The sequence below is a fragment of the Elaeis guineensis genome, chromosome 3, assembly GCF_000442705.2.
Source record: "Elaeis guineensis isolate ETL-2024a chromosome 3, EG11, whole genome shotgun sequence".
Classification (NCBI taxonomy): domain Eukaryota; kingdom Viridiplantae; phylum Streptophyta; class Magnoliopsida; order Arecales; family Arecaceae; genus Elaeis; species Elaeis guineensis.
In genome coordinates, this window is record NC_025995.2 from 102,966,205 (window position 1) to 102,980,799 (window position 14,595).

Sequence of the window (14,595 nt, forward strand, 5' to 3'; positions counted from 1 at the left end):
CCATCTCCCAGCGAGGGGTGCGTGCGGCTCCGCGAGTCCGACCCACAGAGCGTTGCACCAAGTAATAGTTAGACGTTGTACAGCTTCCGATCTCTGCCATGTCATCTCGTGATGGCTGTCAAATCCCGCCAAGACCATGTTTAGCATGCAGTGAGTGCCATGTGGCGTGTTTATTAACCATCCATCCCCGTGATAAGATGACACGGAGGAACCCCTCTACGGTGCAAAACACAAAACACGCTCTCCAGAGAATTTGAACTCACGGATCAGCTTTTTCCTCTCGAAGAAGGAACGGACGGTCTCAGCCGCCTAGTTATAGGACCATAGCATCTCTATTGGTTGATAAAGAGACGCCCCGATGAGAAGACGGGAGAAAACGGCAATAAAACGCCGTGCCCAAACAAAACTAAAAAAAAAAATATAGAAGTAAGGACAATTACTTTACGTGACGGGCACTATTTGTTTTCAATGAATAGGACGATTTGATGACTGGATGACCAACAATACCAGTTTTAAAGACGGTTTTCTCGGAATTAACTCAAAATTCCTGCCTCCCTACTCAATGACAAAAGAAAGAAAGAAAGATAAGTTTGGTGATGGGGTGTGCTGGTGGCGGATCCTCTGCTAAATTTTTTTTTACCTAACCTTTCGTCTAAGATGACCACAGACACTGAATTTTATATAAATCTCTTCCTTACCCAGTCTCCTCTTTTTTCTTATATCCCACAACCCCTACTCCTCAGCATCGTCCCCCAGAATGGACAACCCCCCTCCTATAATTGGGACCCACTCGCGGCTAAAGAAGATAAGGAGAGTACCTGTTCAATCCGCATTTCACTCATGCCGTCTCCGCGGCACATCCAATTAAATATCATCATTATTAAATTAGACCTCTATTGTTTTCGTTTACCGGGTCCCTTGCCCCAAGTAGAAGGTGACAGGCGGCGCGTCACCGTCCGAAACCCGGCACAGCGCTTGGCCTCCACCAATTGCCCGCGGCAGCCGGCAGCCACCCCCTTGTCCCAGCGCTACTTCTCCGACCGCAGGTCCAAGATGACAAACCCGCGAGCATGAGAGGAAATCAAGATTACCGTTTTACCCTTCCAAAATGAATGGCTGCACCGAAACGCTTCTCGCATAAAAGATATTAAAAAAACACCACAGCAAAATCCACAAGAATATAAGCAGCAAAGCACGTTCACATTCTCAACATAAGAAGACCACTGATATTTTAGCAAGCAAACATAGCCTTGCAGATGACACTTCAATAAAAACATATTTACAAATAATCATGCATTCATCTCACCCGGATTTGGGTGCACATCCACTTTTCTTTCCTCTGCCCAAATACATGACCAATTTTGCAAGGATATGAACCAAAACAACACCGAAACCATCCAAAAATAAATATTTTAAAAAAATCATACTACCGTTGAAGCCCTTAAACACCACCAAGGAAACAGAAAAGTATTCGTCGCCGGCCAAGAATCTGCTTATAAATCAGGAGCATCCAATCTCCGGCACACCCATTTGCACGAAAAGATATCAAATATCTGTTTTACCTTCAGATGGTCATCTGAGAAACAAAAAATTAACAGCCTTAAGTCAACAATATCATTGGGGTGGGGGGCACCAGAATGAAAGAGCAGTTACAATGCCTTACCCATTCGGTAGCTAAGTGCCAGTTCTCACTTTTAGTTAATTCCATCCATCATTACCGTGTGCGGAGGAATCGGATCCAGAAGAAGATGCCATCAGTCTCGTCACAAATGGATGCTCTAATAGTCGAGCAGCAGAAGGCCGTTCATCTGGGTTAACTTTCACGCACTGACTGATAAAATCACGGGCATCTCTTGACAAGGAGTTGGGAATTGGAGGTTGCTCACCACGGCCAATCTTAAATAAAGCTTGCGTCTGCAAATTAGAGAGAATGAAGAATTATTAATAATATCTTAATGCACGGAGGTACCTATTAACTCATCCAGGTAGCTATTAACTCCTTCAAGCAATAATAAGACTGACTGTTTGCAGCTTGCAACATGAAATAAAAGTGAAAATATCCTCCCACTTTTGAATTTTGACTTGCAAGAAGGCAAGCCTAGAAGTTGCACGGGAGGCACAGGAAACTAATAAGATGGAGACATCAAAAGGAATTGCAATATCTATTCCAGTCGCATTCACTGCTAGAAGATCTTTCTACGACAAGAAGGCCCACATGTTATACGAAATTTGGCTAGTCACTTTTGGGAGAGATTGTTACATTCTTCTGTATCTTTATAGGATCTCAAGATATTTTCATTGATGACAATTGGATTCATCATCAGAAACTCCTGTGTTCTATAAAATGGCAAGAAAATTTTTCATTAATGAGAATTAGATTTATTATCTGAAACTCCTGCTTGTTTCTGCTATTGGGGGCTGGCCAAGTGGACTGGTCAAGGTCTGTCCAACTCAATAAACATAACCATCAAGGGCTCTGACAAGCTCCATCATGAAGAAAATTCTACACATAGGCTCAACCTACTTGCTATGTACTGCCAAAAAAGAAAGAAAGAAAGAAAGAAAGAAAGAAGAAGAAGAAACATTTTCTGACCAACCAGCCAACTCGTGCAGGTTTCACCTTCGATCCTCTTAGCTTTGAGCCAACAAGTTTGCTGGCATACAGGTATAGGGACAAACCAGAAACACATGACTGAGTTATTTCATATGTCGATACCAGTGTTTTTCAATCACTTCTTATGCATACCGTCCTGTAGAGATATTCCCTTAATTATAACTTTTACTAATACAGACGCTGCTACAGCTATTTTTAGTTTCGATTGTGGGATACAGCTTCAGAAAGACTTGTAATACGGTCACCATGTCCAAAATTATAGCAAGGATAAATTATTCTGTATAAAATATGTGACAGTATGCATGACATTACTAGAACTACCATCTAGCTTTTCCTAGTTGCATTATACAATACTGAATTTACATGCAGAACAAGTTTGAAAAAGGTTTCATCTTAAAACATAAAAGCAATTTTGAGCAAGGGATGAAAAAATCAGGGGAAGTCTGTTACTTCAACACTGCCAGAATCCAGTCTTTAACCAAAACATAGATATTGAATTCAAGGGACCTCATAACCCACATGCCTTAGAGAGTGATGAATGTGCATCTTATCTGAAAGCATGAGTGCTAAGAGAAGAATATTAAATAGAGTTTGCTCTAATGCTTAGTTTCATAGTAAGATTAGCACAACTGCATAAGACAATTTATATTGGATGGAACCAACCGAAGCAGATTTTACTACACTCTTACATTGAAAGCATTTGTCAAAGATTCTTCTACCTGAGATATGATCCCACATGTGAAATCTAAAATCTATACGAGATCTGGTAAAAGACTTCATTCAACTTATGTAACACACTCTTGTTTCCCAGAAAAAAATCAGCTGGCATCAGAAGCAATCCAACGGATTGTAAATGTGAAATCCAATGGACCCGCAAGTTGCGTCGTTTCTGGGTGCAATGCATGGGGACTGTTGGACCTCTAGCAGTGCCCATCCCCATCATGACATCGATCACCTCATGATGTGAACCAAGGCAAGTCACTTGTTTATGAGCTCACTTTGGCATAAGGAGTTTAAGATCAACTATCATGGGTCTGGAGTATTTCTACGTAGCCAGCCTTCATCTACTTAGCCACCTTTTACAACATTGTCTATTCCTTTAATTTAAATGAAACTTTAAGTCCTTGCTCCCTTAAATGGCCCCTTTATCCATCTTTGAATCCAGAAGTACTTCTTATCATAATTGTTAGTATATAGCATAAACTTGACCCTGCGAGCCATCATATCAAACCTTTTATACTTGCTGACCTCTTTCTTTCTTTATCCACATTCTTGATTCATTCTCCTTCATAAACTCATCCTGTCAATGTTTCGCAGCTCTCCCCTTCTACTCATCTTATTGCATCCTCCAAGATTCATTATCCAGTCCCACTGCTAACTCTAGGTTTTTAAAAGTTGAAAGCAAGTTCAATTGTTGCAGCCATTGAATTTAATTCTTAAATGCTATTTTTTTCAATTTTATAATATACCATTTCCGAGTGTTAACTTTATCCCCTTAATCTATTAGATTTACAAAGCCCCTCTTTTTATTTTTTTTTTTTGTAAAAATACATGCCTTAAACTATTCAAGTCATCTAGACGCAGCTGATTATTTAGTCAAATTTTATTGATCCTGTCCTTGCTAGTCCTCAGCTGGCCATTCCAACAGTGTGCATAGCTTTCAGCATTTAAGGAACCTATACTAAGCTGTACAGTAAATAGGTGCATGGTTGAGGCAAGTGAACTTTTAAAAATAAATAAATAAAGCAGGAATACTGTTTGTTATTTTAATACCAAACTGGCAGAAAATTTCTTTAAAGACAAGAAGGAACAGTAGCTGGCTGCTTCAACAAACAGATTACTCACCCACTCAAGGTTTGGAAAGGGAAGCTGACGTGTTAACATCTCCAAGACACTGCACCCAAGGCTCCATATATCAGCTGCAGGCCCATATGTTTTTCTAGGATTAACAACCTGAAAAATGAGAATTCCCCAATTAATAGGAACTCACAGAATTGTGCACAATGTTATGCCACCCCTAAAAGTAATGACAAAGAAGTATAATACATGACACCCCTAAAAGTATCCACTACTTCTTGAATAATTTGCCAGCCAGTTTCCCGAATATAGTAATCACTAAATATAAATAGCAATTTTTCAGGAGAGTAATGCATCTATACAAAGACCAATTCTACGCTCGCTCATTTATGCCCTTTCAAGCTTTTACAAGTATCAGTCCTTGTTCTAGTTTGCATCCACATACACACTGGATCAAAGATATCTACAAATATCAGTTTACTAAACCAGGACAATCTCCGAATCATGTTTATCAAGATAAAACAAATATCAAGATTTGTTTCAACCTTCAAAAGGTTTGATCAAACAAAAAAATCATGCAGTGCATCTAAGCCACGATTTCTGCATAATTTGCAAACAGCACATAACAGCCACCTAACATTACTATTAGCATGCAAAGAAAGGATGTCCGTCATGAGGAAACTAAGCAACCCATCATGCATAACTATATCATTTAATTAGTACAAACTTATTTAAACTTGCAGCCACTGTTGTTGAGGATCCGTGCAGGTGACTTCAATTCTGCATTGGTTTTGTACTAGGAAGATCTTGGATACTTAAGTAAAGTCAAGGAATAAAAGATAAGTTATACCTGGAATTCTTGGGTAACATCCTGGGCGTTAGAAAAAGTATCAAAGCCAACCTGACTAATAACCCATATGGACTAAAGGACACTAAAACACGAGCCCTTTTGGGGTTGACCACAAGCCAATTGAGGTGTTTGTGGTTCTAATTTGATCCTTTTTCTGGCAAGAATACCAAGGCTTAAAACAAGGGGTAGGTGTGGACCTGTGCAGCACGTGTTTAGCCTTACATCATTTGTGCGCTGGGAGGATCTTGGATTTTTTTTTTTTTGGGGTTTGTTGTTGTTGGGGTGGGTGGGGGGGGCGTTGAAGGAGGATCTTGGATGTTGAAGTTGAAGTATAGTCAAGGACCTCAAAATATTACTTATGGCCGGTCTTTTTGGGTGAGACACTGGGATGTTATAATTCTGCCATCTTATGATCACGGTCTTAAGAAGCAAGATATACCATTTGAACTAAAAAGCATCAATCCAAGACTCAGCAAATGCATATTGGGATGAAATCTAATGGAAATGAAAACAATAGAAGAATTTCAACTATTAAACTTATGCAAGAGTTAATGCTTGCTCCAACTGTGATGATATTCTTTTTACGCACAAACCTATAACAACTCTTTCAGGAAACTATACCTTAGATTTGCTTTAGTAGATTACTATTTAAATTTAGACATTAAATTATATTACCTTCCATATCATAATCAGTTCACATATTTTTTCTCACAACATGTGCGATTGAGCTTTGATCATTTTCACTATATTTTTCTATTCTTCATCCATCCATAAGTTATGCAATGCTAAATTTTCTTATTCTCAATTTCTTTGCATCATGATCAGAACCAGCATAAAGGAATGTCTAGACAAAAATAACTGTAAAGGTATGCACGACTATATAAATTAAAAAATCCTGGAAATCATGAAACTAATTCACAGGCAACTACCAACAGCAGGGGCCTCATTTTCATGTCATCTAATTTTTTTATATATTTTTATTTTTTTGATTCCGTGGCTGGACTTTTCTTCTCACAATAGAAATTCCCTTAATTGCAAAACGTCACAAACTTAAAATGAAATAGAGGTGCTATATATGCAGTGTTCAATCCTATTACTAATGGAGACATCAAATGCATCCATTGCTCACTAGAATCAGATTTTAGGGAGTTAAGATGGTATCTAATAGCATGTGGCATCTATTACAAGTGGTTATATAAATAAAAGAATATTTAAAAAATGGATAAGCTAACCTCTGGAGCCATCCAGTATACACTTCCTTTACATGATTTCAGCACGTTGAACTTGGTTATCTGAAAATGTACACAGAAGTAGTACTGCATCAACTAACTTTCAAACATTTGAAAGTCACTTGCAGAAAAAGACAAAAGAGAAAAGGAGGGGGGGAGGGGATAAGGAATGTGTTGAGGTATATTGAATAATAAAACCATTCATGGGGGGGACTAACCTCCTTAGCCAATCCAAAGTCAGCAAGCTTTACAGATCCATTTACATGAACCAAAATATTAGCGCACTTAATATCTCTGGCAAGAAGACAAGACAATATCAACAGTTGACAAAAGGATTGTCTTATCTTTATACTAAGAAACCGTTGAAACTGTGAATATTTGGAATCACTAATAATCAAGATTATATCATATCATCGAGAATAATATACCATGATAAAATCTCATTGTGAGGTTTATATATTTTCCATGAACATAGTATAATCTTTTTACATGGCAATTTCCAAAACAGAATAGTCTGGTTTATTTTGCAGAATGTTTAGGTAAAGTTGAAATTTCTAACACAAATAATTCTCAAAACATGAGCATCATAATAACCCTGGATGGGCCAGGGATTAAGCCTATCTCAGACTCAGGTACAGGGAGGTTGGTATACATAAAATTGCTGAACTTAAAAGCTCCTTGCACAACTCCTGAAGACAAATTAGTTTGACTTTTTTTTTTTGTAATCTGTGGCTGCCGTTAAGTTATGACAAGTTTAGTCAAAGATGGTATTTCTGGTTCCTCCTGTCTTTAGACATCTTTCACTGTTGCATTCCCTATTTCCTTATTATCTTGATAGCAGAACAAGGAACCCTGTATCTGTTTTTTATTTTCTGCTCCTTGATACTATTTAATGTTTATTGCATCACAGAAAATGAAGGTAAATATTCAAACACCTTGCAGAACAGTGAATGCTACTACCTCAAATTAGGAGTCTAAACTATTTAACCATTTTTCTAAGCTAAGATTGCTTAGTGAAATAACATCGTCATCATATAAATGCAAGAAACCTACCCGATATTGACCAATAAAGGATAACATTATATAGTGTTTTATCATAGTGTTCAAACACAATGACAGAAAAATGCAATGAATGGGTCAAGCATGGTCATATAAACTAAAGCAGTTGCTTCACCTGTGCACCACATTTCGGTCATGAAGATACTTCAAACCATTTAAGATCTGCCTGGTAAATGCAGAGACTTGACTATTGCGCAGACGATACTTCTGATATAGAGATGCAAGAGATCCTTGAGTAACAAGCTCAAGGAAGATAAACAGTTTGGAATCTTCCTGCAAGATAATTCATGTTTTAATATAAAGAAATAGTACAGTCGAATAAGCAAGATGATAATATTGATCAACTAAAAACCATATAAACCAAAATACCCAGAAATTTTGCGAGCATAAGTTCATGACAACTAATAAGCTATAAGCAGCTCATACTTATGACAATAGTTTCTTCTGATGGAATGCCAAACAGTTTTGTGCCTCAACAGTGAGACATTAGGAAGGGGAATCAGGAAATGGGATCTTAAAACTGCAATTTCGTTTAACGTTGAGAACTAAATGTGAACAGAATAGAGATATTGATGCCAGGCTCACTAACTCAACACTACACCAAAATGACTATGCAAGCATACCTTATCTGTTCCATAATACTGAACTATGTTTTCATGTTCAAACTGACTTAAAAGCGCGATCTCCTGAAAGGATAAGTTAGAAATTAGAAGAGAGTGCTCAGTAAAAGAATTATGAATGCAAACAGAAAATAGAATAGAAAGGAGTCAATGAAGTTTCACAATATTCACAAATAGAATAGAAAGGAAGCAACCCGAACAATAATGGGCAGAAAATATATTAATGCATCAAGTATAACAGACAAAAGCATTGACAATATCCCACCTGCTCAAGTTGAAGAATACATTGTTCAGCATTGATTCCTTGGTCAAGCAAAGATACTTCTTTGACAGCAAAAAATGCACCCTCACTGTAAAGATGACACAAACAAGCATGGTCAATCACAAAAAATACCAACCATGATAACTCATACCAGTACAGGAACAAACTAATCATGACCAACATCCTACAGAGGAAGTGATATTGACCAGATGGTAAATTTCATTTGCTCCTCTATGGAGTTGGATATATGATTCGCTATACAGCAAACTCAAGTGTGACACATTCTGCAAATGAATATGTTTGGCAAAAGTCTAGCTTAAGACCTCACTAGATAACAATCATAATTGAGTTGCAGAGAAGATATTCCCAAATAAGATTGATAATTGTAGCCATCAAACAAAGTTCGGACAACAAAATCAGACATAATTTAGCTCGTGCAAAAACAAAATAGTACTATTTTCAAGAATAAAAATCAGAACTTCCAAAAAAAGCTACTAGTTGTATGCAGATCTTCCAAAAACATGATAGCAAAATACAGCTACAGAGGGGAATTTGCAGATATGTTATTAAGTGATTAAGATAATCTTTGAAGCTGTCAGATAAAGGTTTCACAGGCCATATATTGCAATTTTGTCCCTTCTTCTTGTGCACCTCTTTTTGTACTTTTCCTATTCCATTCCTCTCCACATCCTGTCTGATGTATAGAACTCTCCTCTCTCTCCTTTCATTGCAACTTAATGCAACTTTGTGCCATCAGCATCTTCTGCTGTAAATACATGAGGCTAGCAGTGGGTGACAATCATGCTGCTCTTGTCAATTCAATTTAGTTTTTGGCCATTCTAAATACCGAAAATTCAAGATACTAAATTAAACATATGATATGGGTAACAAGAATTACACAGAAACTCTTGATGGATCATGGGTAAAAAAGAATTACAGAAACACCTGATGGATCATGAGTTGAGGTCCCCATACTAACTAAATATATTCATGTATTTAGTGTTAGTTAGAACTTCCTCTTCAAATTCCCAAAGAGGATTTATGGCTCTGCCCCTCATCCTATCAGATGTATTAGAAATGGTTCTCAGTTTTCATTATTATTATGATCAGAATTACTGAGTGTGAATCAGTTTCTATTCACTCTAATGTGTCTCATTGAGGATTCAAAATCCACAAGCAATATATCTGAAAACAAAAATCCTTCCATAATTTGCAAGCTTAATTATAAAAATGTAAACAAAATATACTTCTAAGCGTAGTGAATGCTACTAAATATAATGATCACAGCAGAATGATTTCAATTATGCTTGACCCATAGAGAGCTTAAGAACTATCTACTAACAAGAAGTGAATTTAAAATATCACTAAATTATCGAGTAAAATGCAGTCCTAACAGAAATTCGTTGCAGTTACTCATAAAATTGTAACACAGATATAATAATTTGAAGCTGAGAAGACGTAGGATTTATGTAAACGTTGCAGCAACATTTGCCATTGCTCAGAAGATTTTGCGATGGTTATACACAGATATTAAAATAAGCACAAACGAGGAAGTTGTAACAACTTATAAGTTTGCTTGTTTACTTACTCGCTGATCCCTTCATACACCATGCCAAATGAACCACTCCCAAGGAGCACACCCCGCATCCATGACTTGATCCTCCTTTTGAACTTGCCATTTGGCGAGATGATGAACATTGTTTCAGTAGTTGTGCTGGAGGCGTCGTCGTCATTCATGGTGGAGTATGACGATGTCCCAGTGAATTCCTCAGATGTCTCCCCCAGCCTCAATTCCAAACCTGCAACCTCTCCTCCTGCAGGAGCTGCTTCTTCTTGCTCATCCTCCTCCGAGTTGAAGGATCTCCTTCTCCTCCCTTCCGCACCCAAATCATTGTTTTCTTCGTCAGGAGCGAAAGACTTCAATAGATCCCAAGTCGAGCCTCCGCTGTCGATGGCAGGTGCCCGCACCCGCCTCCCTGGCGGAGGGGAAAGAGTTGAAATTACCGGCGGAGGAGCTAGAACTGGAGGTCGAACACCTTTAATTCCTCCATCTCCGGCTCTTACGACCGGAAGCGGAGTCAAATTCTTAGGCTTTTCATCATCAAGAACCTTGATTTCAACCACGGGCCTGTCAGGCTCGCCTGGAACTTCCTCCACATCCTGCCGGCCGACGAATTCTTCGGCCAGTACTTTGGGGGGATCGGCATCCGCAGGGGTAGAGTTCGTGGCAAAGGTGGGATCTGGAGGGGCGGCGCTATCAGGGTGGAGGAGGCGGGACCTCGGGAGGAGGTCGGAGTTGGACCGGGCCTTGCGGGCCTCCCAGGCGGTGACGGGGATGGCGAAGTCCTCCGGTCCCGCCAACCCGAGGCTGCGGCAGAGGAGGTCGACCTCGCCCTCGATGCTCCCCCCAATTCGGAAACTCGTCTGCTTCGAGTACGACGACGGCGAGAGGTCCAACGATCGGGTGGTGCGGAGGCCAGGGGGCTCGTCCCCCAAGTACGAGGAGGTCCAGGACACGCCGTCGACCGCCTCCGCCTCCGCCTCGTACTCGATGTTCTTCACCGCGTTCCGCCGATCAAGCCGCGGCAGCCGCCCCTTCGCCTGCTGCTGCTGCCGCCACTGCTCCATCTCCTTCCTCTCCCGTGAAAAGGCGTCTCTTTTATTGCTCCGCGAGAACATTGGCGAACCAGGGCCAAAATTCCATCAGAAAAAAACACGGAAAAAGGGGATTCGATAGGTTTTGGAGACCGTGGTAGTTGAGAAGATGCTCAAACTGAAGCCAGAGAAGAGAAGGACGAAGAACAATGGAGCCAGAAGCGGGACAGCGGGAATTAAGGAGAGATGTCTTATCTTTCGGAGGTGAAGAAGAGGAGATCTAGGGAAAGCGTGGGGGGTGGAAGCGGCTTGCAAGAAAGAGATGGCAGCTGTTCGAGAGAGTTGACCGGTAATAAAAGAGAACGCGGCGGAGGAAGTCTAGGTGGAGCGGGTAAACCCCATGAGGGTGGCTCCCATGTCATCCCATCGCATGCGTGACATGTGGACGGATGATGATTCCTCGGGCGTGTGATGGAAATTGGAAATTTGGTGTGGAGTTCCCGGATGGGGTCCACAGGACTCACGAGTCCAGAGATGGCTGGTGGTTGTATGTTTTGCACGAAAGAAGGATTCGCTTTCATTCGGGTGAATCTGCCGTTGGATCACCAACGGCACAGGCCTCAAAGCGGCCGGTGTATGATCGAATGGTGATTCTCTGGAAGAAAAGTGAATCCTTCTTATCCAACCCCGTCCGATAAGGGAGGGAAGGGTCCAGAGAACGGTAGTAACATGTTGGACTGAAGTCACGCGGCTCACGCCACCTTAACGCACGTATAAAGGATGGATAAATGAACTGGTGGCTTGTGCTATTGGCTCCACAAGTCTATTCTACTTTTAAATACTTGTAAAAGTACGTTTATGCTTTTAAGTACTTCTAAGCTCTTGTTTTTCTCGCTTTATTAGAGTGGATAAGTGGGGTTTAATAAATATAATCCTGGATATACTCTCCCCTTTGTCCATGATTTATGCCGGCAGGTTGGCATCCAGAGGGCATATAAGAGAGGGATTAGAATGAGTTTACAAATTAAATTTGGAATAGTAGGCTTTCTCTCAAAAGAAAACTGAGAGAATATAGAGATAATGTCTAGTTTCTCTGATAAATTAGAGATAAAAATCGCTATATCCTCATTTTTGCAAGCACAGATACATTTGAAAATACAATCTATTCATTATAAGACCAGATATTATTTCTTCTATTTTTTTTCAAAATATATATATATATATATATATATATATATATATATATATATATATATATATATATATATATATATATGCGCACGAAAGGGCAACAAAGAGTGAAACTTTATATATGTTAGTTTAGCCATATATATTCATCCATTGAGTGTAAGAATATAATAATCAAATAAAATTTAAAATTTTAATTATATATATATATATATATATATATATATATATATATATATATATATATATATATATATATATATATATATATATATATATATATACACACGCGCGCGCGCACGAAAGGGCAACAAAGGGTGAAACTTTATATATGTTAGTTTAGCCATATATATTCATCCATTGAGTGTAAGAATATAATAATCAAATAAAATTTAAATTTTTAATTATTTTATAAAATAATATAGTTAAGTAATATTTTTTTTTTCAAAATCTCTTCATACAATTATTTTATTTTTCAACGATTCTAGTTGGTATTAAATGTTTTAAAATTAAATTTTGGATTCTACAAGAAACACGTTTTTAATTGCTTTTCATAACATTCGGCAAACAACAAAATTTTAAGGATGAGATTAAGAAACATTTTGTCTTTTATATTTTCCTATAAATCTATTTTTGTTGTTATAATAATTATTTACAAAACAGGCTTCAAGGTCCAATCCTTATTTTTTTATAATAAAAACTTATTTCCACATGTCATGCAGGGATTGGTATTTCACACCACGAAACCACCATGTGAAAAAGCCGACTATTGCATATCTAACGTCATCCCGTACGACAGCCAACCTTCACACAGCGCTAAGCAATTAAATAAACGCGTAAACCTCTGAAGGCCTTGGACACAGTCCTGACTCCTGACGAGAGATCATCGATCGGTTGGCTTATTTGCATGAAAAATGAATTAAAATGACCACCTAATGATCGACTAAAGATATATACATCATATCTTTGACAAAACTCCTGCGTTCCGGGTGATAAAAGTGGCTTTTTGATGCGGTCTTGGAGATACATACACTCCCCCTGGACCCTCTGAACATGACAAGAGCAAGGAGTGCATGTACCGAAGGATTGATAAATTTGAGACTGTTTTTGATTCCTACTCCATCAATCGTTCATAGGCGGGGATGGGTGCAGTGCATGAGAGAGATGTTATGTTGGAGTGAGTATGAATTTGGGTGGAGCTGCTGGTATTTAGCATTTCATTTATTGATATACAAAATTCATCCTTTTAATTTCAGAAAATAAAAAACTGTTAGAAATTTTTGATATTGTATACAAGCATCTTACCTTCGAAACCATGTTAAATCATGCGAGCAGTATTGTGGAGGGGGGCGAGGGGGGGCATGATCATGAAACTTTCAATAATTTCTCTATATATTAATTGCTATGATCATTACACTTTCACACTCGTCTCCATGGTTACTTGGTGTATAACAACAAACAGTCGCACTCAACTAGAACTAGAAGAGGTGAAAAATATAAAAAAATATTGATAGGATTATTTATGAGTTTCATTAACTGCTATTAGCAATTAAAGAAGAATATCCCGGAAGCATTATGTTCTTTGATGATATTTGTGACAAGATTTTCTTGCAAGTGATTATATATATATAAAGAGAGAGAGAGAGAGAGAGAGAGAGAGAGAGTTGTAGCCCTTAAAAGAGTCTTCTCTGCCTTATGTTAGGCTGAGACTGAGAGGACAACAAAATTCTTTTCAATTAAGGACCCTGTAGGGATATTTAGATTTGGAATAGATTTTTAAAAGGATATATCCCTTGTATTGTTGAAAATGTAGTCTATTTCAGAATGTAATGTTTCTGACGTTTGGTTGGATGGATATGTGCAAGGAAAAAAAAGGCATTCAATACACATTAAATCTCTTTTAATTTAATGTTATTGTAAAGATCAAATTATGTTTTTTCTCTTCTTTTTTTTTTCTTAAAAGAAACTTATTTTCTCTCACCTCTCTTTTTAGTATTTGTAGAAAAGACGAGCAGGATGATAACCAGAAGAAAAATAGATATTAGCCCATCTTATATTGTAAATCTATTTCACCATTTTGATGGAATGAACTTATGGTCTACTTGTAGTCCCACGTGATATAAATTCCTATCTGGTGGTCCCTCCTTTTTTTTTTTTTTTTTTTTTTCTTTTTTTTTTTTTGCGTTTCTGTAGCCAAACACCCCTTATAAATATCTAAGTCAGACTTTGGTGAACGACATCTTATTCAGTCTATTTTGCATTTGGACGTAGCACATATCCCCAAGAAAGCTATACACTTTCCCCCATTAGGGCAAGGTACTCGATTTGTATCCTAACTCCTCCGTTCAAATATGAATATTTCCAACTCTCAACGGATTCGT

General features: G+C 38.3%; 1 protein-coding gene across 1 annotated transcript; it reads right to left on the reverse strand.

The window, feature by feature from the left end:
- Nucleotides 1–1,229: 1,229 nt before the first annotated feature.
- On the reverse strand, nt 1,230–11,362 carry LOC105041325 (mitogen-activated protein kinase kinase kinase 1). The gene is made up of 9 exons (XM_010918251.4): nt 10,020–11,362; nt 8,435–8,519; nt 8,173–8,235; nt 7,665–7,822; nt 6,709–6,784; nt 6,494–6,553; nt 4,460–4,567; nt 1,664–1,914; nt 1,230–1,576 (listed from the first exon to the last, which is right to left on the reverse strand). Exons 1-8 carry the CDS (start codon nt 11,108–11,110, stop codon nt 1,699–1,701), a joined length of 1,857 nt encoding a protein of 618 aa, XP_010916553.1. The 5' UTR covers nt 11,111–11,362; the 3' UTR covers nt 1,230–1,576; nt 1,664–1,698.
- Nucleotides 11,363–14,595: the final 3,233 nt, after the last annotated feature.